Here is a 26,388-nt window from a genome sequence, read left to right as displayed (position 1 = left end):
CCATTAAATTATGGATTCTGAATTTTATCCTTTTTCCTTGTGTATATAATGCATAATAAAAGGCTAATAATAAATAAGCCATTGAAAAACGTAGGTAATGGAAGGATGGAAAAAACAAATGTTGGTAGATTTTAAGAATTACATGAACAATCTCATGGCTTACTGAAAGCCTGTTGCGAAAGTTCAGGCATTGTATTGGGTGCTGGGCATTTATCAGTGAAAGATACAGTCTGATTCTCAAGGATTTCAGTGTAGTTTTAGAAAGCTTACAAAAAGAAATGATGTGTAGAGGTATTATACAAAGTGCATTCATCGACAGCCCAGGAGAAGAGTACCCAACCTACCATGAATGGGGGACAAGACAGTTTTTCTGGAGATGACAGTGGTGTTAATTTTTTAAACCCGAAGAGGCATTAGACCAGGGAAGAAGTGTCAGAGAGAGAATTTTAGATCAAAGGCACTGTAAATGCTACCACTGAGGACTGGAAATATTTCAGTGCAGCTAGAGTTCTCTAGGACATTTGGGAGAGTTGCAGGGCACATGTTCAGAAAGACAAACAGGGCCCAGATATAGGGTTGGTATACTATGCTAAGAATACACCATACCAAAATATACTCTGCCAGCTGTAAGGAATCATTAATTTTAAGCAAAAAAGGGGGCATGTTTTGGATGGCATGAAAAGTTGGACACAAGGAAAGTGGTTAGGACATTATTATAAAAAATATAGATAAACCACATCAAGGTACTACAAAACTAAGGAAGTGGCTATGAGGAAGGGTGGGGTGTAGACCTGATGCTTTACTGAGGTATTTATGAGGAAGAATCAACTGGGAAGAATGACCAATTCAGACGTGGAAGCTGAGGCGGAAGGAAGAGTCTAGAATAATTTTGGAGGGTTCTGGCTTTTACGGATTGGGTGAATGATGGTGCCACTAACAGAGATGGAAACCCAGAGGGTGGAGAAGCAGGTAGAAAGTGAGATCAGTTCACAGTACCTATGGGAGCACTCAGGATAGCTGGCAAGTAAGGTCTGTGACTGCAGAGAGAGATCTGTGAAGGAGTTATAGGTCCCACACAAGATATCCGCATTTGAGGTCACTGATGTAGATAAGCCAGCAGACAAGAGGGCACAGAGCAAGAAGAGAGATGTTAGCGGAGGTCCATGCTTAGGAAGGATCGGGGCAGAGTGATCTCTTGTCAAGTGAAAACTTGACAAAGAACAGAGAGAGGGGGAGGATAGCAGAGAACAGTGACATAGATGGTGAGAAATTTTACAGGCAGAAACATCCAATGTTAATAACAAGAGGTGGGGGGGGTGGTGGGCGTAAGAACTGAAAAGCCCCTGTTGAAGCAGTAGGGAAAAAGTTAAGTGATGATTGGTAAGGGGTAGAGGCTGAAGATAAGGCCAAGAGGAGTACAGATTACTTTCTAGGCCGTTTACCAATGTGAAAAAGAATGTGAGGTGTTAACTAGAGGAATTTTGCTTTTTGCTTAAGGAAAACATCTAACCATATTTATATGTTAAAAAGGAAATGCCAATATAAATAGAAAAACTGAAGATTTAGGATGACAGGAAAAATCACAGGAACAGGTGTTGCCAAGAGCTGAAGAGAAAAGACCAAAACCTTTAACAAGGAGTAAAGAACACTTCCCCCTAGGCTGAGGACAGGAGAAAAGGATGGGCATAAATTAATCCTACTAAATAACTAAAGAGCTCAAATTACAAGAGAAATAAATCAAATACTTGGTTTTAAAAATTCAACTTCTGCAGACAGGCAAGCAGCATGACCTTGAGCAGGTAAGAGTTGCTTAATAGCTTAAAAATATGCAACACTTTAACTCTTCCAAGATGTGGGTCAACCAAAAGACTAAGAACCCATAAGTGCCCCCACACCTTTCACTAGTGTGATCTAGGTCACACTGCCCATGTTCCCCAATTAACTGTCTCCAGCAATGCCGAACAATTGTGCTTTCTCCAACCCACTGACTAGAGTGTCAGCACCACGTGGGTGAGGGCTTTTCTTGTTTTGTCCATCATAGTATCTTTGGTGCCTGGTCTATACTGTACTCAAAAATTTTTCGTTGAATGGATAAATATCAGGCTCTTCAAAATTCATCCCAGTATCTGTGAAATCCATCATCTCCTATTACTACAAGCCTTGCTATCGAGCAGGCCAGCTGTCCTGATGAAGTCTAAGCCAGGTCATCCTCAGACACCACTCACTCTGACTTTCTTGAACAGTTTTCCTACTATTAGTCTATGTGTACAGCTACAGTCCTTAACAATCAGAAGTCTGAGGGACTGCAGCAGATAGAAGAAGCACAAGATGGCCAACCTAACCTCTATTTGGTTTTATCATTTTTTTTTTTAAATGAGCCCTCCTCTGCTTAGGTTACAAGTCTATGAAAAGTAATTTGCATTCTCTAGGCAAACACTGGAGAAGAGAAATCTACTCAATAGTTAATAAGGAAGTCAAAACATAGTGAGGATATTAAAAAATTAATGTAGTCCACCATTCATGGGTCTTCTCAAAGCTCCCTGTATAGTGGCTTCTTAAAAAACTAACCATAGAACTATATGATACAGCATTTCCTCTCCTGGGTATATACCCAAGAGAACTGAAAACAGGGACAGACATTTGTTACACCCATGTTCCAAGTAGCATTATTCACAAGACAAAAGGTGGAAGCAACCCAAGTGTCTACAGATGGATGAATAAACTAAATGTGGCAAGATAAATATATAGCAATAGTACTCAGTCTTAAAAAGGGAGAAAATTCTGACACACGCTACAACACGGATGAGACTTGAGGACATCAAGTTAAGGAAATAAGCTGGACTTCCCTGGTCGTACAGAGGGTAAGAATCTACCCGCCAGTGCAGGGGACACAGGTTTGATCCCAGGTCCGGGAAGATCCACATGCCCTGAGGCAACTGAGCCCCTGTGCCTAGAGCCTGGGAACTGCAACAAGAGAAGCCATCGCAACGAGAAACCCACACACAATTAAAGAGTCGCCCTTGCGATTAGAGAAACCAGAGGAAGCCGGGACACAGCAGCGAAGACCTAGTCCAGCCAGAAATAAATAAAAGAAATAAGCCCATCACAAAAGGACAAATATGGTATGATTCCTCTTACATGAGGTACTTAGTCAAACCCAGAGACAAAGTAGAAGGGTGGCTGCCAGGAATTAGGAGGAGAGAGGATGGGGAGTTATTGCTTAATGGGGAGAGAGTTTCAGTTTTCTAACATCAAAGAAGTTCTGTGGACACTATGGTGCTCATGGTAGCAAAACAATGTGGACGTACTTAACATCCGTAAACTGTCCACCTGAAAATGGTTTCGATTTTTCATGTGTTATTTTACAACAGTTAAAAAAAAAAAAAAAACACACCCTTGAAAATCAAAGAATCAGCATTCAAACACACAGGTATTTTTAGACTGTTATTTTATCTGGTTTATGAGGGAGAATGATGCTGTCCAGACTTCAGTTTCTACTCTAAAATGCAAATATACTTGTGAGATTTCAGCTACATTTTTTCTCTTTAAAAAATAGTGCTTTTTAAAATAAAACATTTACTTTGAAAAGAACTGGCTAATAGAACCATAAGCAAAATGTATGAGCATTTGCTTTAAAGAGAACAATGTGGGCTGGGTCTTAGAAATAACAAACATGTTTTATATAGACCAATAATCATTTTCTGTTATGTGCCCAGTACCGAGGGATAACATCTCTCCCTTCCCTTAACCTACAAGAAGTGAAGGAAATAGCCCTATGAGGTAAAGTATTAAATGAAGTAACAGTGGATCAAAAATAAATAGCAATAAGAGAAAATAAGAATTCCTACCTCTTTTGGCAGGTGTTTGTTAATATTTTGGAACTAGGGAAAGTCACACTCAAAGGTGAGCACTCAAACCTCCTTCAGGGTTTCTCCAGACCCTGACCCCTCACCTTCTGGCCATACACTTCTGATCCTGTCATTCCCTTCAATTCAACAGCTCTCCAGTTACTCAATCAGGCTGGAATGAGACCCTCTGTTGTGGCAATGAACTGCTTTACATGCACTCTGGTGAATGCTCTTCCCTCTACCTGCATTCCGTTCCCACCAGATCTCTCATTATATCTATCTACCAAAGTCCTATCCTTCAAAGCCCATCTCAAATACCAACTCCTAGAACTATGACATGAATATGATTTCCCAGAGAAAAGCTACTTCCTTCATTAAACTCCCATTCTAGTCTTAAAACACCCAACATCTATTCAAAACTATCTGTGTTCTTTTTTCTCTCTCTAGCTCCATGTTACAAGCTCTATGGCTAAAAAAGCAGGCTTATTCTTTTCTCTTTTGTTTTCCAGAGAATACAATCATCATTCATGTTTATTCAACATATAGGAGACCTAGGGAGATTCATAACTTGGCCAACGAGAAAAGTTAAGGAGAGCATAAAGTATCAATACCTACTTGGTACTGTTTTAGGCACTAAAATGTGATTTAGTAGAAAATCTTAACAGCACAGTAAAGCAGCACAGACCATGGAGCCAAGCTGCCTATGTTTAAACACTGGCTTTGCCAACTAACTTGATGCGAACTTCATGGACGTTATTTAGCTTCTCTGGCCTTACTTTCCTCATCTATAGGATGGTGAGACTATCACCTACCTCATAGGGTTGGTGTGAAAAACTGAATTCACACACAAAAATGCACCTGGAATAAAGCTTGGCAAATGGTACACAATGTGTATTAGCTGTCATGTTTATCACTATTATTTTTTTTCCCAGAAATCAATCTCTCCATTGGTAAATGGAGAATATCAAGTTAAGACTTCTCAAGTTTCTTTCAATTTAGAGATTCCATACCTTGGTGCCACATGACACTGAAGATGTCAGAGATCATTAACAAGTTGACAAATGGGGACAGGTTTCAAAAGAGAGCTAGAACCCAGAAGATGAGTTTTTTTTTACACGGAAAGATGTAAGCTGGCTAGAGAAGTATGATGCAAGAAGGAGGAAAGCTAAAAAGGGAGGAAAGCTAGAAACAGCAAAGTCTAGGAAATTCGAAAAAGTGTAGAACATAAGGAAGATAATTTGGCTAGTTTATGTTTTGAGAAATGGTGGAAAATAAGATATAAATGACTTTAAAAATAGTAGACTAAAAACAACTGATTATAAAACCACGTTACTTTTTCATTATCATTAACACTGTGTTTTTGAAGTAGGAGAAAGATTTCTAGTGACAGTTGATCACCATCTACTCTATCTAATAATCTGCCTTGAGAAAAACTCACACACTATAAATCTGATTCTTTAGCAAGAATCTGTACAAAACCCAAGAATTTCAACACATTCTTCTAAAGCCAAAATAAGTAAATGCTAGATTACACTTGTTTTAGAAGCATCTCTTTTTTTCTCTGCTGGCTTAAAGAAACAAAGAGCTGATTACATAAAGATCTGATAAAACTAAAACATAAAGAACTGTACTCTTCCACAAATTGCACTAAATTATTAACAGTGTAGGTCAGATCTTATCATCCCCCTGCTCAATACTCTGTTTCCATCTTAGGCAGAAGAAAAATGAAATCTTCACAACAGCCTAAAAGGTCCTGGTTGTTTGGTGCTCCCTGCAACGCCTTGTTCCCCTCCCTGACCTTATCTCCTAATAATTCCTCCTTTTGCTCACAGTACTCCAAGCATGCTGGTCTTCTAACTGTTCCTCTAACAAGCCAGCATTGTCCTCTTCAAGGTCTTCTTATTAGCTGGTTCCTCTGCCTGGAAGGATCATTCCTCCAGAAATTAGCTGGGCTCACTCCCTCACCTCCTTATCTAGTATGCTTAAACATCAGCTTGTCTGTAAACACTTCCCTGACCATGCTGTTTAAAAATGCAAAATATCCCCATTCCTCTCTTCAGCTTTATTTTTTTCACCTAAGGCATTAATCATCTTCTAACATACAGTATAATTTATATATTTGTTTTCTCTCTTCCCCTCACTACAACGTTTCATGAGGGTCGGGTCACAAACCAAGAACACTGGTAGGGAACAGGCACACAGAAGTTATCAACAAAAATATTTCTTGAGTGAATGAACTGCAGATTAGGCCATAGTATGTCCCATCTGGGTACAGGAAAATACAACATACATTTTTTTTTCCCTCACCACTTAAAGTCTAAAAATGAATTTTGGTATGAAAGACTTTCCACTGGGCTTGGCTCTGGAAAGTTAAAGTGAATTAAAACAGAATCTCTGCTCTTTAGGAGTTCGGTGATGTGTATACAGAAAATAGATATATACAAAGATCATTCACACACACACACACAAAAACATCAAAATGTATGGGAAGCCAGAGGAATCTGAATGACCGCCCAAAGGGGTGAGGGGGCAAAGCTTCCGCTAAGATGATAAGAAAGCTACGATTCCCCCGAACTCTCGACTGGTATGATTGTTCTTCCTTATATTATTGGTGCGTAAGCTTGCAACTCCATATAAATTATTTACCCACATCAGAAAGGCTCTTGAGCAGGCCGCAAAAAGTTTTGTGAGGAGGCTGATGCTAGTCAGAGATACACTCAAAGCTACACAAAGATCACTGACTATGCCTTTCACTGTCTTCAGATTTGGCAACTTTGGCCTGGCAGGTCCCCCGATCTGGAGACTAGCATCTGCTAACTGCTGCTGGCTCGGGTCAGAATCCTCCCCGTGCCGATGCCTCCCGGAGCCCAGCACCCTGCAAATCCCTTCCCGGACAGGCGAGCGCCGCCTCCGGAAAGCCGCCAACTGGGCCTCATTAAGAGTTGTGGGAGAAGCGGGCCGGCGACGAGGCTTCGAAAGGCTCCTCGAGTCTTCAGTCCCGCACTCCTACCCCTCCCCGGGCCCCGGCGCCTCGGCTTCCTGGAAGCTCCGCCGACTCTTTGTTAAGAGAGGCCGCGGTTCCCTGGCCCTCACTAGGCCCCGCAGTTGCCTGCGGGGCCCCCGAGGGGTTACGGCCCCGCGTCCAGACCCACCTCGCGCAAACCTGCTACTCTGGCTGCCGAGGCAGCTGTTGCTACCGCCGACGCGGAGAGAACCTCACGGCCCGCAGTACGCGCGGTCCAGGCCCCGTCCCGCCGCGCTCCTCCCTCTCCGCCCCCTTCGCTGCCGCCGCCGCCGCCGCCGCCGCCGCCTCTTGGCCCGTTGCTGACGGAGGGGGGAGGGGAACAAAACCGGACATGCGCAGTGCAGAGAGCGCGGGCCGAAGGGCGGAGCCTGGTCTACGGCTCCCGGAAGGCGCCGCGGGCTCTGGGCCTTAAGGCTCCGGGATACCTCACAAACGCCTCAGAGCCTTACAGCCATTGCTGCTGAGTGAGGAGTGTTTATGGCCCGTATAGGGAGTGGGTCTGGGAGTGAAGAAAGTAGTCGTGGCAGGGAACCGCCAAAAAAAAATCCCCCAAAAGGGGCTGAGTGGAAAACACATCCACATGAAATTGCCGATTCCCTAAACTCTGCCCCTTAGCAAATACGACCTGGGCGACATTTCTCCGCGTGCCCCTGGACACGTGGTCTCGTAGAGCATGGTGACTTTTAACTTCCGGAGCACGGGTTTAGCGTGATGACAATTAGACTGAACCCTAGCGGAGAGCACTGGGATGGGCGCCGGCAGCTCCGGCCCAGGGGCGGTGCTTATGTAATTCTCCCGGCCGCCCCACCTTGCCTCAGCGGGGCGGGGGAGCAGGCGGTCTCGCGCAGTCCCCAGGGCTGTCTCGGCCCCGCGCCGCGCGCAGGCGCGGGCCAGCCTCACGCATTCTACGTAACGGCTGGCGGAGGCTACGTGAAGAGTGGCGCGGCGTGACCGAGCTGCCTGGTCAGGCTGTGTCCTAGAGGCGTCGGGGCAGTGAAATCGCGGTGACCCGGCAGGCGGTGGTCGGGACCGGAGGCAGGCGGGATAGAGGCGGCGGCCGCAGGAGCAGTGGGCCGGGTTCTAGCCCCCGGTGCAGGTAGGGCGCGGGCCGTGACGCGCTGGTCGGTGGGGCCGGGCCGGGCTGGGCCGAGCGGTGACGCTGAGTTGCGTGGCCTACCCGGGTCCCTATTCCCAGTTCAACCCCAAAGTCCAGCTTTTTGGTGACATGCTTCGATCCCCGCACCTTCTCGCCTTTCCCTATTTTCTTAAGAACATACCAAACTTTGTCCACCCCGAGTCCCTGTTTTCTGTTGGGAGTGCTGTTCGGGGTGACTTTAACGGTTTTGGGCAACTTCCAGAACTCTGAGCAAATGCCAACCCGCAGAGCAAAGTTGAAGCGTGCAGCAGGAATAATGGAGCAGAGAACTGATTCTCCGTGTTGGGGAAGAGACTAGACCCAGCTGGTTTAACAGAAGCAGCAACCTCGGTGGTGAATCTTCTCTGCAGGTTTCTAACATAAGACATTTTTATCCAGCGTGTGGAAGGAGACAGGCTGGAATGTCTCCATGATCTCCCAAGCTTTAGGGTCTGGCCATTGTCAGAAATACCCACTCTAAAATGCCAACAAGGAATGATTTCCACACTTAATACTCATCTTTCGTTTTTAAGTCCTGACCCAACCACAGCCCACTCCAGTATTCTTGCCTGGGAAATCCCATGGGCACAGGGGCCTGGCGCTACATTCCATGGGGTTGCAAAGAGTTGGAGACGACTTGGTGACTAAACCAACCGCTGAGACTGCCAAATAAGCTAGGAGAAGAAATCAGACAGGACTTGTCAGTGCCACTGTGCCCTGTCCAGGGAGTCTTGGGTCTGCCCCTCCAGCAGGGTTTGTGCATTTGAGAAATGAGTTGACAGGTGCCTGCAGAGAGACTTCTGAGATTGAAGGCCAAGGCACAGATGGCTTGGATAATTTTAACCTAGATACTCTTAAAGGGGCTCTGTTACAGTGCTGAGTTATCTTAGAAGTGCTTCTGGTGTAAACATTCTAAGTGGAAATTCACAGACCTTTTGGCAGGCAGGCAGTCAGGCTTTACTGTGTCAATGTTAACCTGTATTTGCTTCTCTATTTGAAAAAGTTTCAAACACGGATCTCTAAGGGAATACCAAAGATGAAGTATTTTTACATCTTACAGGGTGTTCATTAGGCACAGTGGAAGGAAATAACGGGAACTCCTATTTATTGCGGGCCTTGCATGTGCCAAGCACCTATCTCCTGTCGCATCCACTGTAGCCCTACGAGGCATGGAGTGAATGGACATCCCTTTTTGGTACCTGGGAAACAGGGATTTAAGTAATTAGCCCAAGATCATACAGCTGGCAAGTGGTAGAGCTGATGTTTTGTTCTGCTTTTAATTTTATTTGTTTATTTATTTTTGACTCTGCTGGGTCTTCCATACTGGGAGGGCTTGTCTCTGGTTGTGGTGCTTGGGCTTCTCTTTGCGGTGGCTTCTCTTGTTGCCAAGCACAGGCTCTAGGACCTGCGGGCTTCAGTGGTTGCAGTTCCCAGTCTCTCCATCACAGGCTCAATAGTGGTGCTGCACTAGCTTAATTATGCCAAGGCATGTGGGACCTTCCCGGATCAGGGATTGAACCCATGTCTCCTGCATTGGCAGATGGACTCTTTACCACCGAGCCACCAGGAAAGCCCATCGTACTAACCTCAAAGATCAAATGTTGGAAAGGATAGAATATTGACGTATCCTTCGTGGCATTTCTCAAATCATTTGTGCCTTTCAAAATTTATGAACTTCGTCCGATTCTAAGACTGTTGCTCGAGCAGCCATGAGTTGGAGGATATTGGGCAATAGCCTTTGATATTGAACCAATTTCCTTTATGAATTTATGGTGTTGTAAATATGAGATACAAAATATTCATGATGCCAGAGCACCTTGAGAGATTAGTCTATACTCCCGTTTGCCACCCGTTCACTCTTAGTGCTCAGCTGCCTGCATCCTGCACCACTTCCTTGCAGTTGCCAATCACGACTTCCTCATTAACATTTGAAAATTTTGGTCCATATTTTACTTGAACTTTCTGCTGCAGTTGAAACCAACCTCTGTTTCCTTAGAGATGTGTTTCTCCTTTGGCTTCTGTAATATGATAGCACTTGAACCAAAGTCTCTTTTTGTCCATCCATTCCTTAGTTTTGCATTGGAATTCTCCCTACTACGCCCACCTCTTAACTGTTATAATTTGTTTCAAGATGTTTTGGCGGGGGTTTTTTTTTTTTTTATCTAACTCTTCATACTCCCTGGGAATCTGGTCCATTCTCACACCATCTTATTTCCAACTTAGGCTCATATCCTGAATTCCAGGCATATATTTCAAACTGCTTCCTTTTCTTTTTTTGTAAAATAAGTTATAATACCTTTTGGGATTGTGAAAATTAAGAGATAAATGTTAATCATCTAACATATTGCTTGAAAATACTCCAAACCTTTCAGCCGGTACTAAATTTAATTTATTGTCTTCCCCCCAATTTTTTTCCCCTCCTTTGTTGTTCTTTGTCTTAAGGACGACTTTGTCCAGCTGTTAATCAAGCCAAAACTTGGAATCACCCAAGATCTTCCTTTCCCACATTCTTTATGTTCAGTCTCTTTATGTTGACAAATATAATTTTTAAATACCTGTCAAATCTATTTTCCTGTTCATTCCCAATACCACTGCCGGTTCAGTCGTGTTTTATCTTCCATCTATCTTAGCCACTTCCAGTTTTTCCCACCTCCGGTGCCCTTCTCTGATTCACCTGTGTATGAGCTGTCAGGGTTAAATTGCAGATATGATCGTGGCACTCTGGTACTTAAATCCTTTAGTTGATTCTCATTATCCACACATCTTAGTGTGGTATTTAAATAAGAACCATCATGTTTCTGGGCTTTCCTGGTGGCTCAGTGGTAAAGAATTGGCCTGGCAACACAAGAGACTCAGGTTCATTCCCCAGCTTAGAAGATCCCCTGGAAAAGGGAATGACAACCCACTCCAGTATTCTTGCCTGGGAAATCCCATGGAGGGAGAAGCCTGGTGTACTACAGTCCATGGGGTCGCAAGAGAGTCAGACACAACTTAGCCACTCAACAGCAACGTCATCTTGATCTGGCCTGTGCAGATCCCATTTGGGTCTGCAAACCCAATGTTCTATCATTCCAGACTTCTAAAATGTGCTGCTTCCTGCCTCTGTGCTATAGCTGTTCCTCACATTACAGTGCCTTTTCTTGAGTGTGAGAACTATCCTTTTATTTTGTAAAGAATTTTATTACAAAAACATCTTAGAAAAATTAGAAAAATCATGCAGAATGCCCATATTCCTACCATACATAATAACTACTATTTATATGTGGATGTATGTGTAACCTTCCAGACCTTTTTGTTTGAGTATTTGCTTCTAAAACAACATGGGTTGGGTTCTAACTTCATTCATTAATGAACAAAAAGTAAGCTTGTATTTGTATATATGCATGGTTTAACCAGTTTCAGATTTTTCCTATCATGCTGTAACACATATCCTTAAAGCTAGATTCTCTTGGCATAGCATCTGAAACAGTGATGTGCTTGTTGACAGTATGTTTGATTTGCTTTGGTAGGAGCATTTTATGAAAAGTAGTGAAAGCCAGAGGGGTTTTTATGTTATTCTACAGGAACTGGTTAGCCTTTGTTGGTTATTGAATCCTTATAAAACAATAGTCATGTCTGAGAAGAAGAATGGTAGTTTTTAGAGAGAAGTAGGGAGAGAGTTGAGACAGGGAAGACCATTTAGGATAATACTGTGTTTCTTGAGTAGGTGGTGATAACTTGGGTTATCATGGTGGCTTTGGGAATCTAAGAAGGAAACACCAGAATTTGGTGATTGGTTAGATTTCAAAGGGAAAAGAAGATGAGAAATTAGGTATCTTGCTCTTTTCAACAAGTAAGAACTAGAAATATGGGATTGATACTAATATCAAAATAGAGAAATTCAGGTACCTGTTGATTTTGAGATGACTTTTGGGCAGGGTCAGAATGCAGCCTGAGAGACAGGCTGTCTGTACAGTCTGCAAACGAAGAATTGTTTTTGCATTTTTAAAGGTTTTTTTTTTTTAATTAAAGAAGAATATGCAACAGAGATAGGTAATTGGCCCACAAAGCCCATGATATGTACTACCTGATATTTACTATACTATACAGAAAAAGTTTGTAAGGCATCAAAATGGACATGTCTGTTAGACATTTGGTGATGTAGGGCTGGTATTTAGATAAAAAGAGAGGAGGACTAGAAATACAGCCTAAATAGATTTGGTGATTGAAATCTAACTACTATTCAAACTCTGCCTCACATGCACTCCCCTTTTTTGTAAAACCTTACACATTTGGTAAGATGATTTCATTATCCTTCATATTTTCATATCATTGGGCACATTTTTCTTGCCAGTCAGATTTCATTATATGAAATTAACATTCCTGTTAATAAAGCTATTTCCTTCAGAGGGTTGTTGAGAGGATTAAATTAGTTGCTCTTTGTAAAGCCTTTAGGACAGTGTGTAGCACTTTGTGTCTTAAACATTTGCTTTGATGGTGATGATGATTTGTGCATATAAAGTTGATTTAATGCTGAAGAGCTTTTCTATTTACGTATTATTTTTATTACAACTAATAAATAGTTGCATCTCATTCTTTTATTATTCCTCTTTCCAGTTTCTATATAAAACTTTTTATAAGCACTCAAAAAAATGCTTCCTGAATACACAGTATAAATGGAAACCCAACCTAAAGGAATTAAATGACTTGTCCAAGATTTTACAGATAACTAGTGGGAGAGCCCAGACTAGAACCCAGGCCTCTTGAGCCTACCTTATTGTTGTTTATATAATGCTATCTGAAATGAGTAGTATTCAATAAGAAAAGTGGGAGGATCTTAGATTTAACTATTTACAAAATGTGATCAGTATATGTAGAAAAGCAGTCCATTTAGGGTTTTTTGGTTTTGTCTTTTTTTTTTTTTTTTTACTCATTTTTAAGGTGCAATGAAAGGCTTCCGTGCTTTCTGTGTTGTCCTTTTGATATTTGGGAGTGTCTCTGAAGCCAAGTTTGATGATTTTGAGGATGAGGAAGACATCGTAGAGTATGATGATAATGACTTTGCTGAATTTGAGGATGTCGCAGAAGATTCTGTCACTGAATCTCCTCAACGGGTGATCACCACTGAAGATGATGAAGATGAGACTACTGTGGAGTTGGAAGGGCAGGATGAAAGCCAAGAAGGAGACTTTGAAGATGCAGATACCCAGGTAAAGCTGCTTTTTCACTGATTTCTCGGGAAATTGGAAGGATGGGACATGGTGTAACTAGCACGTAGGGAGACCTTTACTCTCTGGTATGTTTGTTTTTATTCAGCAGGTGGAGCTCTTCTAAATGTTTGTGGTTCCTTGCCACCTTTTATATTCAACAAAGAATAAATTGTATTTTTCTCCTCTATGGAAAGCCTGGACGGGGGAAGGAGTGGGCTAGATGTGTATTTGTGTGTGGAGGGGTGGAATTTGTGTCATTTAGAACCCAGGGTTCAAATTCATGGAGAGTTGTCATTTGTTTAAAATATGTCATATCTCTGTGTCCTGTGCTTGCTGTTTTCATGTTCTCTTTTCCTCTACAAATGTTGCCTGTAAAAATGAGATAAAATTGCTCGTGACATTTATGGGGAAACAGATTGTGCCTCGTTTTTGTAGGAGGGAGATACGGAGAGTGAACCATATGATGATGAAGAATTTGAAGGTTATGAAGACAAACCAGATACTTCTTCTGGCAAAAGTAAAGACCCAATAACAATTGTTGATGTAGGTATATAGATTTTGAATCCCAAAGTGACAAACAAAATATCTTCCTGTCATTAATCTCAGAAATATAATTAGTGACATGCAGCTGATGTAATCCTGGGCGTTGATATAATTCTGGGAGCGGTGAAAGAGTTTGACATCAGTTCCTCTGATAACACTGTGCACATAGAGAAGAAACCCCTATGTTTTTATTTTAGCCTTCCTCGTTTTATTTACCACGGAATGAAGAGGATAGACTTTGGGTTTATTTAGGGAATGGGGCTCAGAATCAAGATAAATACAGAGGGGTTTCCAGCTTTTCATTCTGTTTGATTATCCTCAGATTTCCTTAAAGAATCTTTTACAAAAATGACCTAAAACACCGAAATGGGCCTATTTTTCAAAGTATAACCATATTCAGTGACAGTTATCTAAAGTATCCACTTCCATGTATGGATATTCTCCTTCTCCCCATGAGTTAACTTTGTCCTCCAAAGCCTCAGGCGACATTGAATGGAACAACTGTCCTTCCCCAGGTTCCTGCACACCTCCAGAACAGCTGGGAGAGTTATTATCTGGAGATTCTGATGGTGACTGGTCTGCTCGCGTACATCATGAATTATATCATCGGGAAGAATAAAAACAGTCGCCTTGCTCAGGCCTGGTTTAACACTCACAGGGAGCTTTTGGAGAGCAACTTTACCTTAGTAGGTAAGTTAAGCTAATACAGGTCTAGCCACCTGCTTCAAAACTGCGTGCTAAGAACTGCTTATTGCTCTCAGTATCAGCATCTAACTGCTTTCCTGCACTGCGAAGAGGATGCTTTTTTTCCTCTCTCAAGGATCCCTTTTTTGTTAGATTTTGCATAATGAATACATTGCATTTATGAAATAGCTTTCTCATCTTTCATTATTCATCATTTGCTATGAAGCTTCAGATAGAAGTGAGGTAATCAGTGTTATCAAAACAAGTTGATAAAAATCCAGCCAACAGCAAAGAGTTTTGACATTTTTGGTAGCTTGTGAAATGCTTTCAATTCGTCTTGTAGAAGTCCTTCAGAATTCCTTCAGGTTTTAGGTACTTTGGTTTGAGATCCACTGCAGAGGTGTACTTAGCATGCATGCATGCGTGTAGAGGTGTACACTGGAGTACCTTAGAGGAGGCCCTGTCATTGTGTGGTGTAGGGGTAAGGTGGACTCATCCACCTTGACCTCTGTTTGGCTTTAAACAATCTATTTCCCTTTGATAGTAAACAAGTATCCATCTCTTCTGCTCTTTAGTGGGACTGTGTACTATGTTTCCTGAGTGCTTTGCATACATTGTTTCTTATTCAATCTTTAGAACAAAATTGTCAGTTGGATATAGTTTCTGTTTTCCTAAAGAGGAAACTGAGGTCTAGAGATGTTAAAACTTGTCTAAGCTATTCAGTTGCAACCATGATATATTAGAACCTAGTCAACCTACTTCCAAAATCCATGCTATCCACAATAGTATACTCTTTCAGTACTTTTTGACCTGGAAATTAGGAAAAAATAAAGCACTTCACTTCCTCTGGTGTGTTTTTAGTTGGTGTATCGGTCTGCTTTACCTTGTAAGGTTGGACACATTTTTTGGTACACTTAATGAATTAAATGAAGAGAGGAAATGACTAGAATGTGGGCTTTTTTGAGTTATTAAAATTGGAGAAGGAAATGGCAACCCACTCCAGTATTCTTGCCTGGAGAAATCCATGGACAGAGGAGCCTGGCGGGCTACAGTCCATTGGGTCACAGAGTCGGACATGACTGAGTAACAGTTTAACACACACTAGCTCTAAAATACAACTCTTAATACCGTTTTTATTTTGCTGCTGAAAAAGCAAACTTGGATAAAGTTAACTGAAAGGAGACACAATGAGAGAGTGCTGACTGGTTAGCATTAATGATATTTTTTATTCAGTACATAGGTTTTGTTTTTGTTTTTTCTTTTTAAAAAACTTTTGACAGACATTTAAATTGACTTTGTTTCATTTTGTACCTATTCTTGAGATATTTATACTCCAAGCTGGATGTCATTAATTGATAAGGACACACAAGTAATGGCTCGAGTCCATAATTTTTTAATGGCGACAATAAGAAGTAAAAGGAATAATGCCCATCTCGTGTAATCTATGTGTAGAGGAGAGTTCTATAAGATAACAAAGTGTTGCTCACCTAAAGTTACCGTCATGTTGGGGTCAGAGTAGAAGAGAGTGTGGTGACTAGGCCCAACATTTCCAGCGGATCATGGTAAGTGGTTTTACCCCCAGGGGATGATGGAACCAACAAGGAAGCCACCAGCACAGGAAAGCTGAACCAGGAGAATGAGCACATTTACAACCTGTGGTGTTCTGGCCGGGTGTGCTGTGAGGGGATGCTTATCCAGCTGAGGGTAAGTGGGGAACTTCCGGTGCAGTGTATGTATTCCTATCATTTTTTCCAGCGTGTTCTCAAAGCCTGTAAGTTCAGTGTCTTGGTTTCTTCATGCTTGACTTAAAGTGAGATCTCAAAGTCATCTTTGGGGAATCAGCTGGTGGTCCAGTGGTTAGGGCTCCATGCTTCCACTGCAGGGGGCCTGGGTTCAGTCCCTGGTCAGGGAGCTAAGATGGTACAAGCAAATAACTATAAATATTGTCTTTTTACTGACTGGCTAATGTAGCGTGTATTTTATGAAGCATGTGAGTTCCCTCCTAAGGTCTTTTCCTTATAGCAAGTAGAAGTTGCGATTGTTCTCTTGGGTTTCTTTTTTCTTGTTTTCTAGTTCCTCAAGAGGCAGGACTTACTGAATGTCCTGGCCCGGATGATGAGGCCAGTGAGTGATCAAGTGGTAGGTATTCGTCCCCTGGTTTTCTCTGTACAGATTGGCTTCTTCACATCTTAGAGCTTGTTCCATTTCTTGCCTGGATTATACTTGGACTTTGTGACAACTCATGTCCCTTGTCCCCTCCAAAATGGAACCTTTTCTGTTTAGACAGATCACGTTCCACTCAATGTGCAGCTGCAACTAGGGGTGCGGGGGTGATCCAGGAGCTACAAATAATACCTGGTTAATAAGGGCTGTATCAGTAATATACAATATTTTGTATATTTTTATTGGACTTAAACTCAATTGTTATTTAAAAGCTCTCTTTTTTTGTTGTTGCAAACCTGTTTGTTTATATAATTTTTCTAATATGGCTGCAGATGATTTAATCCACTCATTTTTAGAGTCTCATCAATTAAAACTCAACGGAGGAAGTTTTGCTGCATCTTCAGCATCTTTTTCGTAGAAATTATTCTTTACTGTGTTGTGTTAATCACTTTTAGTTATTTCCTGAGGTAGATTTAATCTTTGCTTTTCCTCTGAGCCAGGCAGCCTTTTACCTTTTTTTGTTGTTTTTTGTTTTTTTGTTTTTCTCCCTGCAATGATAAACAACCTCAACAAACATGAAGTTCTTTATATTTTTAAGCCCTGTTATCAGGAGGGTTCTGCTCAGGGTGTTACTTTGTGTAGTTTCCCCTCACTGATCAAAGGGTAGAAAACCTTTTCTTTAGCACCTGCCATCTCCTCAGGTCTTTGCCATATCTCCCTCCATTAACATTTCCTTCATCCTCATATATACTGGTAAATTTTGACCTAAACTTTTAAAGAAAGAGTTAATAAAAGAAACGGGACCATGTTTTATCATACCAGACTCTTCAGGCTTATAACTTTATCTCTCTGGTCCAATGTAGAGTATTAAAAACTGTTTAACTTGCTTCTGGGGTGTTTCCAGTGCTAGCAACCAGTTCTCTGACTCTCCAGATGCCAGCGGGGTGGCCAGTAATTCAGTTCAGTTCTGATACTGTCTACCTGGAGTTAGTGCCAGACCCACAAGTTAAAGGTCTCAGACCCACAAGATTGCCCACACTTCAGATGCCAGTTGCAGGTATCAGGCCACCAGACATCTGATTGCCCAGCTATAAATCTATAAAGTTCCCACAGCCCTCCCCTCAGAGTCAATAATTTGCTGGAATAGCTCACAGAACTCAGGAAAACACTTTACATTTACCAGCTTATTCTAAAGGATGAAGTTCAGAAACAGCCAAATGGAAGAGAGGTATGGGGCAAGGTCTGGGGGTTGGGTGATGCACAGAGCTTCCATGCCTCTGGAGCTTAGGCCCCTCTTCCCAGGGCCATTCAGGCTTTGGCAGAATTCAGCTCCCTGTGCTTCTAGGTTCCCATTTTCCTGCTAATTGTAGCTGAACCATTCGTAGCTCCTGGAGGCCATTCTCAGGCACTTGCCATGTGGTCCGGCCCCCACCCCTCCCTCCCCTGCCCCCCGCCCCATTGCCCTTCACACTTTGAGTCTTTCTTCAAGTAGGGCCCAGTCCCTTCTGAGGACTCTCTTGGTTATATCAGTCCACCTGGGGGTGGGGGGCGGTGTCCCTTTTGATTAACTCAGAGTCAGCTGATTAGGAACCATCTTCCAAGTAACACAATATCATGGGAGCAATAATACCACATTCCCAAGTCCTGCTCATATTCAAGGGGAGGATGTGGCAGTCGGCAGCAATCTTGGAGGCTGTCTTAGAAATCTGCCTATCATAGAACCTAATAGGTGAGGTTTTTTTTGTTTTTTTTTAAGCAAATAAAAGTAACTATGAATGATGAAGACATGGATACCTACGTGTTTGCTGTTGGCACTCGGAAAGCCTTGGTGCGACTACAGAAAGAGATGCAGGATCTGGTATGTCAGGTTCTTCTAACTCAAATAATATGTAGAAACTGTGTCTCTTTATTACATAAAAGTTCAACTTCAGGGCATAAGATAATTATATAGCTTGAACAGTTGTATCACTTTGAAACAGGTCAGTACCTATTCTCTTGAGAAGAGAAGTTCCTGTGTATAATAAAATATCATGTCTTACTTTCAACCACTTTTTCCTCTAGAGTGAGTTTTGTAGTGACAAACCTAAGTCAGGAGCGAAGTATGGACTGCCTGACTCCTTGGCCATCCTGTCAGAGATGGGAGAAGTCACAGACGGAATGATGGACACAAAGGTAAAGACAATAGAAACATACATTTGCAGATCTTGGCCATATATAGGGCCGTCTCCCTGAAAGTTCCACTGTACAAATTAATCATTTTATCTTCGTTTTCCACACAAGCATTAAAATACCTTCCTTAAAACTAGACTCACTTGTCAAAAAGGCAATTTTATTAGCCAAGAAGTTCTCTCTAAACCAAGAATCAGTTGTCCCTAGGATTGCTAATGGCATTTAGGCTTTTTGGAAAAGGACTACAACTTTAATCCTTATCACCATGTCATTTAGTACCTTTTTTTTTTTTTTAAAGTTTCAGTTAGAATAGAAAATGAGTATAGGGATTTCCCTGGTGGTCCAATGGCTAAGACTTTGTGCTCCCAGTTCCCAGGGGGCCTGACTTCAATCCCTGGCCAGGGAACTGGATCCCAGACACCAGAACTAAAGATCCTGCATACAACAATTAAGACTCGACACAGCCAAATAAATAAAGAAATAAACTATATTTTTTTTCTCTTGGCTGTATATGGTAGCAGCACATCTTACTATCATATAAGATAGTATAAGATTTTAAAAAAAGATAATATAAGATAGTATAAGATAAAATATAAGATAGCTGAAAGACAGTTCTAAATGTAAGTTCTGGGTAATATGGTTGTGAAGAATCCCTGAAAACAGTTTAGATTTTATGTTCATGCTTTCATTCGTATTTTTCTTTCTTTGTTTTTTTGGGAGGTGGGATATCGTTGCTTTTTTCATTTGTATTTTGAACATTATTTTGGAAATTTTCAGCTACACACTAGGAAGACTTTCGATCATTGGTGTGACTAAAAAAGGTACTAGTTTCATTGTAAAGCTTTAGGCTTCATGACATTGTGCAAAAGTAAGGAGGATTAAAGAATGAGTATCTTTATGAAAAAAGGGAGTTGCATCAAACCTACTTTAAAAAAATAATTTTCTTTTCTTTATTTCAGATGCTTCACTTTCTTACACACTATGCTGACAAGATTGAATCCATTCATTTTTCAGACCAGTTCTCTGGTCCAAAAATTATGCAAGAGTACGTATGAGATAAAAATATTGATCAGTTTTCTTCACTAGCTTTCTGTGTTGAAATACCTGCAAGGTGCTTCTGCAATTACCCTTCCCAAATGAGTTTTCCTTTGCTTTGACTGCATGCGTCGTGAAGGTAATTGAAAACCTATGGGAAACAATCAAATAAGCCCCGTCTGTTTGCATGTGTCACTGCATGTATGCATCACCCCCTCAGTGAGGTAAAGGAGAATCTCACAGACTGGCTGGTACTAAGAAAGTACAACTAGTAATTTCTGTCTTTTATAGTCTAGGGTCTTTTTTTTTAATTTATGATGTGAATCTGTGATGTCTGACTTGTGTCTGATTGATTGCAAATGTAAGCATTTTGTAATTCATGGCCTTTTCTGGCTTCCTTCTTTAATGGTTGGGTGAATATCTTCTTGCTAGTATATTATCAGACACCCTTAATGCTTGTAAAGTTTCTGGCTTTATAAAAACATTGTTCAGACATACATATTTAGGACTTAAATTTGTTGTTTGATTTCACACCCGGTCTCAGGAGAGCACATTTAAGTTTACCCTTGTTGTAGAATTGGTTCTGACCTCAATTTTTGGCTAAGGACTGTGGAGTTGAGTACAGTTAAAAAAGCCAGTTTGGATTTTAGTTTTGTGTCAAAATCACCAAGATAATTAAAATTGCTTATGCCTCTAGATAGCATTACATCATCCTTACCTTGCTCAGCTGAGTAATAATACTGTGGGCAAAGTATCACATTGCGGATTCATGGAGCATCTTATACGGGGTGAGGTTATGGAGGAATCTTTGGTTAGTCAGAACTGAATTATTATATGCTACAGTAGATTATTTCTAAATTTATTCTGATCTTGACTCAAAAACAATAGCCTTCATTATAGGAAGACAGATAAAGAGTTGGAAATAAAACTTAAAAAATCCACCAAAATTAAAAGGTTTTAAAATATGGGCCTCATACTTAAATATAGGCTCATTTCTGGCTCCCCAGGTGAGATGAAATATATCCTGCCTGGAGGGGACATCACTGGAGGTGCTCAAGGATAGGATAAAGATCACTTGGGAATGCATCCATCAGATAGACGAGAGGACCAGATGACCTGTAAAGCTCCTTCAGTCTCTGAGATTATATTTGACTTGGGGATGCCAAGACAAATACTGTGCTGATTATTTGCAGGTATCTGTTCATCTAAGTGAATTGTGACTTATGTGCATGGAAAGTCTCTCTCTTATGTTCTTTCTAAATAGCCTTTTCTTTTATGACAGGGAGGGTCAGCCTTTAAAGCTGCCTGACACTAAGAGGACACTATTGTTTACATTTAATGGTAAGTGTTCTGCTTTCTGAGTTCTTTGTTTTCTGTGAGATGCTTTTAAGGAGAGTATGGCTTCTTTCTAAAAGATAGCAATAAAAAACTACATTAAAACTAAGCCCATGCCAGCATCTTGGTATTAGGTTTCTTCAATAAGAGATACTTGTATATATTTTAATTTCTATTTGCTGCTGCATTTTAGCTGTCTAAGAAACTTGGCGAAAGGAGCCTATTAATGTAAAAATAAAAAGTTAATACCAGAAGTCTGAATGCTGCCATTAACTCAATAAGAAAATGGTTTTGTTTTCCAGTGCCTGGCTCAGGTAACACTTACCCAAAGGATATGGAGGCTTTACTACCACTGATGAACATGGTGATTTATTCTATTGATAAAGCCAAAAAGTTCCGACTCAACAGAGAAGTAAGACTTTATTTTTATTATAAGTTGGAGCCTCTTTTTGTTGTTCCCCTCCCCCTGTTGAGGGGCAGCGGGGAGGAGGGGGTCATCTTTTGCTTACTTCAGAGATTTTATCTTTGCTTGCTGGCTTGAAACTGCCCGGTGGGAGTGGTTTTATGAAAGAATACTGAATGAGATTTTGTTTCTGCTGGACTGAAATGGATTTCTGATGAATTGCTTTGTTTCCTGGGGAAAGGGCAAACAAAAAGCAGACAAGAACCGAGCTCGAGTGGAGGAGAACTTCTTGAAGCTGACACATGTGCAGAGACAGGAAGCAGCCCAGTCTCGGCGGGAGGAGAAGAAGAGAGCCGAGAAGGAGCGAATCATGAATGAGGAGGATCCTGAGAAGCAGCGCAGACTGGAGGTGAGAGAGACTTTTCTTATTGCTGCGGTAAAACATTTATAAGGGGATGCCTGTTGGTGCCATATTGGCTGTTAAATGTAATTCTGTGTAGGCATGTGCACGGGCTAAAAGCTTAGCATTTTCTTAGCATTTGGGACAGTTATCACTATAAAAAAAAAAGGAGGAATAATCTTCCCTGTTCAAACCGTGTTAGATTGAGTCTTGATCCTGGTGAATGATATGAATTATTCTGTTCCCAGCACAAGGCCTTTCTGAAAGTTCCACTATCAAATTTCAGGCCAAACACATACTGAGGTAGAAAGAAATTAGAAATTTTAATAGAAGCCGACACATGTACCTGTGGTCCAAATAAACTTGTTTTATAAAATTTCTATTTTGATTATAGATTAGAAAATTCTAATATTTTTTATTTGTATTTTGTTTTCTATTTTGTACACACTAGAACCTCAAAAGTTACTTGTTGCTTTTGTTTTAGGAATTTTTTAAAATTTATGTTTAATTGGAGGATTATTGTTTTACAACATCATGTTGGTTTCTTCCACACAACAGCATGAATCAGCCAGAAGTATACATGTGTCCCCTCCCTCCGGAGCCTCCCTCACCCCATCCCACCCCTCCAGGATGTCACCGAGTCCCCCCCTTCAGCTCCCTATGTCACACAGCACTTCCCGCTAGCTGTCTGTTGTACGTACGACAGTGTACGTGTTTCCGTGCTACTCTCACCTGGCCGCCCCCCTTACCCCGCTGTGTCCAAAGCCTGCTGTCTCTGTCTGTGTCTCTATTCCAGCCCTGAAAATAGGTTTGTCAGCACTGTATTTCTAGATTCCATATATGTGTGTTAATATATGAAATTTTGTTTTTTCTGACTTCTCTCTGTGTAACAGGCTCTAGGTTCATGTACCTCACTAGAACTGACTCAAATGCTTTCATTCTTATGGCTGAGTAATAGTCCATTGTATATATGTACCATCATTTCTTTATCCATTCATCTGTTAATAGACATCTAGGTTGCTTCCATGTACTAGCTATTGTAAATACTGCTGCAGTGAATACTGGGGTACATTTTTTTTTTTCAGTTATGGTTTTCTCAGGGTATATGCCCAGGAGTGGGATTGCTGGGTCATGTGGTGGTTTTATTCCTAGATTTTTAAGGAATCTCCATACTGTTCTCCATAGTGACTGTATCAATCTACATTCCCACCAATAGTATGTGAGGGTTCCCTTTTCTCCACACCCTCTCCAGCACTTATTGTTTGTAGATTTTTTTCATGATGGCCATTTTGACCAGTGTGAGGTGATACTTCACTGTAGTTTTGATTTGCATTTCTCTAATAATGAGTGATGTTGAGCATCTTTTCATGTGTTTGTTGGCCATCTGTATGTCCTCTTTGGAGAAATGTCTGTTTTTAGGTTATAGTATGTTGTGTTTCAAACATTAGCATGTTCTCATATTTTGTGAAGTAAGATGCCATAGTCCAGCTATAAAATTTTAAACCTTGTAAATGGCTAGTCAAAAAATGAGAAAAACATAGTCCTGGGAAATGTGACTTTTAATGAGAATAACCTCAAGGATTGAAGAAAATACTTGGAAGTAGAAGAGGCAAGCTGCCAAGAAAAAGTGAGCCCTTGTGTGGTACTTGAGTTGCCAGTAAGAGTCATGCCATCGAGTGAAGTGACCAGAAGAGCACAGGCCTCCTCTCATCCTGTCTTTTCTTATCATCTTCTGTTTGATTTGGTTTGGTTTAGTTGGTGGGTATTTTTCCCCTGAAAATACTGCTCTGTGTTTGTGCAATCTTCTTTATAAATATAATTGGCTTTTTAATAGAAACACAAGAAGAATCTACATGGACTCATTAATAGATAATGCCTTTCATTTTTCTATGAAAAAAAGAGTTCTCCAAATATTTCTAGGGTCTGAAACTATAATAGGCTTAAGATAAAAGGGGGCCCAGAACTTAAGTCAGATTGTAAGTTGCTTGTAGGTATAAATCATGTCTTTTTTTAGAACCACCACTTTGTAATATCTAGGCCTAGGTATCTTGTGAGAAGATCCAATGAATTAAATGGGAAAGGACTTGCCCCCCCCCTCCCCCCACCAAAAAAAAAATCCTGTAATGAGTTTCTGGCTTGAATGGCTCATGTATACATGTGATCTTGACTTTTTTGCCACTGCTGCTGGAGCTTTGCTTGTTTTGTTTTGTTCTATATTTAATTTGAAAAATATAGAGAAACATATACCCAGATATTGGAGCTTCCCAGGTGGCGCTAGTGGTAAAGAGCCTACCTGCCAATGCAGGAGACTCAAGAGACATGGGTTCAATCCCTGGATCAGGAAGATCCCCTGGAGAAGGGCATGGCAACACACTCCAGTATTCTTACCTAGGAAATCTCATGGACAGAGGAGCCTGGCAGGCTACAGTCCATAGGGTCACAAAGAGTCGGACACAACTGAAGTGACTGAGCATACGCTCAAGCATACTCCTAATTCCTAAATAAAAATATGATAAAAATTCTCAATCAGACATTATGGATTGAAAGGTGTTGGGCTCCAGTGTAAAGGCTATGCCAATAAGAAGAGATTTATAATTAATAACCTGATCAAACAAGATCTTAAGATTTTCTGAACTGAAATACAAAGCTTTTGCCAGATACATACGTTACGATGAAAGTTGGGCTACTGTTTCTTATATTTGGGAAAAATCAGAGATTTTTCTCAAGTAACAAAGTCTGCATAAGTGTACTGTCTAATTTCACTCTAGAGATTTTAGTTACCTTTACTTCAAGGAAATGGCAACCCACTCCAGTATTCTTGCCTGGAAAATCCCATGGACGGAGGGGCCTGGTGGGCTGTAGTCAGTCCGTGGGGTCGCAGAGTCAGACACGACTGAGCGACTTCACTTTCACTTTACTTCAAGTTAATTTTCATTAACCAACATACGTGTTAGCAATTCTTATAACTATCTTCTGAAATGTTATTTGTGGTATTAGCCTAAGCAGTATAGGCAGTATTCAGTTCTGATTTTTTTTTTAACAAGTACTAAAATCTTAGTTTGGATTCCCTCTTTCTTTTTAGGAAGCTGCTTTGAGGCGTGAGCAAAAGAAATTGGAGAAGAAGCAAATGAAGATGAAACAAATCAAAGTGAAAGCCATGTAATAGCCATCCCAGAGACCTAAGTCCTGATGCCACCTTTAAGTTCAAAATTCACAGGAAACAAAAGCTACCAGTTCATTTCTCATCTTAAAGTTTCCCAGTGACTGAGAAATCCTTGTTTCATCACCTGTTCTGTTTTGGCTTGGAGTTTTACAGAGGTTATAGATACATTGGAAGGAGTCTGTTTCAGTAATTTTCTTCCAGATAATCAAATTATTTTGATTATTTTATAAAAGGGATGATATATGAAATCTGTGTAGTTTTAAAATATTTAAAAAATTATAACATGAATCATCAGTACTTTTAGTGCTTGATATTTGAAGAAATATCATGAAATTTATAGATATATAATTAGATTGTTGCTTTTTTGTTTAAGCTAGGCAGTTGAAATGGCTATGAAGATTGACTCTAAACCGCAATTCCACAAATAACAATTGGAATTACACAATAAACATTTCTTGGTGTTCTCTTCTGTGTCTACATTAAACTTGTGAAAAAAATAAAATTTAGAACACTGTATGTGGTATTGAAATTTCAGGGACTCAACAGTCTAGTTCAGTATATGTTTATAGGTGGGAGGTGCTTATGACAGTATCATAGGATATCTGTAGGCTTTAGGATACTTACATGTACACGGAAACTTCTAGGGATAGGAAGATAAGAGCACGGTTTTCTCCTTACCTGATACAACGAGCTCATGACAATGTGAATGCTGTATTTTAAGTGGCTGTATGTTTTCTTGAGTAACAAATGCATGAAAAATTACCTGCTTCGCCTAGGTGAGGTCAGTGGTCTGCGTGAAGTCAACAAACGTTCTCCTTGGTTGCTGCAGCCTGTCGGATGTTCATGGAGAAGCTCTGTACTCTGTTGTGGCTGTGTCCCTATGCTTCTCCTTCTGCTTTTATCGCTTCCACAGTTGAGGCTGGGTATATTTCTTCAAAGAAGTAGCCATGAATATGCATAAATATACTTTTTAACATGAGCTTTCCTAAACCATAGAGAGTTCTTCCTGCCTCTTGAGGAAGGAACTCTTGGGGGAGAGGCCCATCTGTTCTGCACGAGCACTTAGCTTGTTCAGATCTCTGCATTTTATAAATGCTTCCTACTAAGAAAGCATTTTTTAAAGTCACTGCTTGTACCAGGTAATTTTTGCTGGGGCTGGGAAAGGGTTGGGTTTTTTGTGGGAGAGGGGTGGGTGGGTATTTTTTGTTGATGCTTTATGTGCCAGTGTGTTCCGAGGCAATAACAAGTTGCTGTGAAAACAGCATGTGCTGCTGCCTTTGTAACTGCATGGAAACT

At 40.9% G+C, this 26,388-nt stretch overlaps 2 protein-coding genes across 2 annotated transcripts in view; one reads left to right on the top strand and one right to left on the bottom strand.

Moving 5' to 3' along the window:
- DDX42 (DEAD-box helicase 42) overlaps positions 1–7,159 on the bottom strand; it is a 35,420-nt gene extending 28,261 nt beyond the window's left edge. The window contains exon 1 of the mRNA XM_061144369.1: positions 7,001–7,159. The gene's annotated coding sequence lies outside the window, so the exon portion shown is untranslated. The remainder of the gene's footprint in view (positions 1–7,000) is intronic.
- Positions 7,160–7,737: 578 nt separating this feature from the next.
- Positions 7,738–25,556, top strand: CCDC47 (coiled-coil domain containing 47). Its single transcript, XM_061144368.1, has 13 exons — positions 7,738–7,969; positions 12,929–13,197; positions 13,633–13,740; positions 14,256–14,430; positions 16,007–16,128; positions 16,498–16,563; positions 18,344–18,445; positions 18,649–18,759; positions 19,716–19,801; positions 21,074–21,132; positions 21,429–21,538; positions 21,771–21,938; positions 25,012–25,556. Exons 2-13 carry the CDS (start codon positions 12,934–12,936, stop codon positions 25,090–25,092), a joined length of 1,452 nt encoding a protein of 483 aa, XP_061000351.1. The 5' UTR covers positions 7,738–7,969; positions 12,929–12,933; the 3' UTR covers positions 25,093–25,556.
- Positions 25,557–26,388: the final 832 nt, after the last annotated feature.

Source organism: Dama dama, chromosome 5, assembly GCF_033118175.1.
Source record: "Dama dama isolate Ldn47 chromosome 5, ASM3311817v1, whole genome shotgun sequence".
NCBI classification, from domain to species: domain Eukaryota; kingdom Metazoa; phylum Chordata; class Mammalia; order Artiodactyla; family Cervidae; genus Dama; species Dama dama.
This window is presented reverse-complemented; position numbering and strand designations above follow the sequence as displayed.

Coding starts and splice junctions, on each gene's coding strand:
- CCDC47 (XM_061144368.1), top strand. CDS start 12,934: ATGAAAGGCTTCCGTGCTTTCTGTGTTGTCCTTTTGATATTTGGGAGT. Junction 16,129..16,497: donor GGATGCTTATCCAGCTGAGG/GTAAGTGGGGAA, acceptor CTTGTTTTCTAG/TTCCTCAAGAGGCAGGACTT. Junction 18,446..18,648: donor AGAAAGAGATGCAGGATCTG/GTATGTCAGGTT, acceptor TTTTTCCTCTAG/AGTGAGTTTTGTAGTGACAA.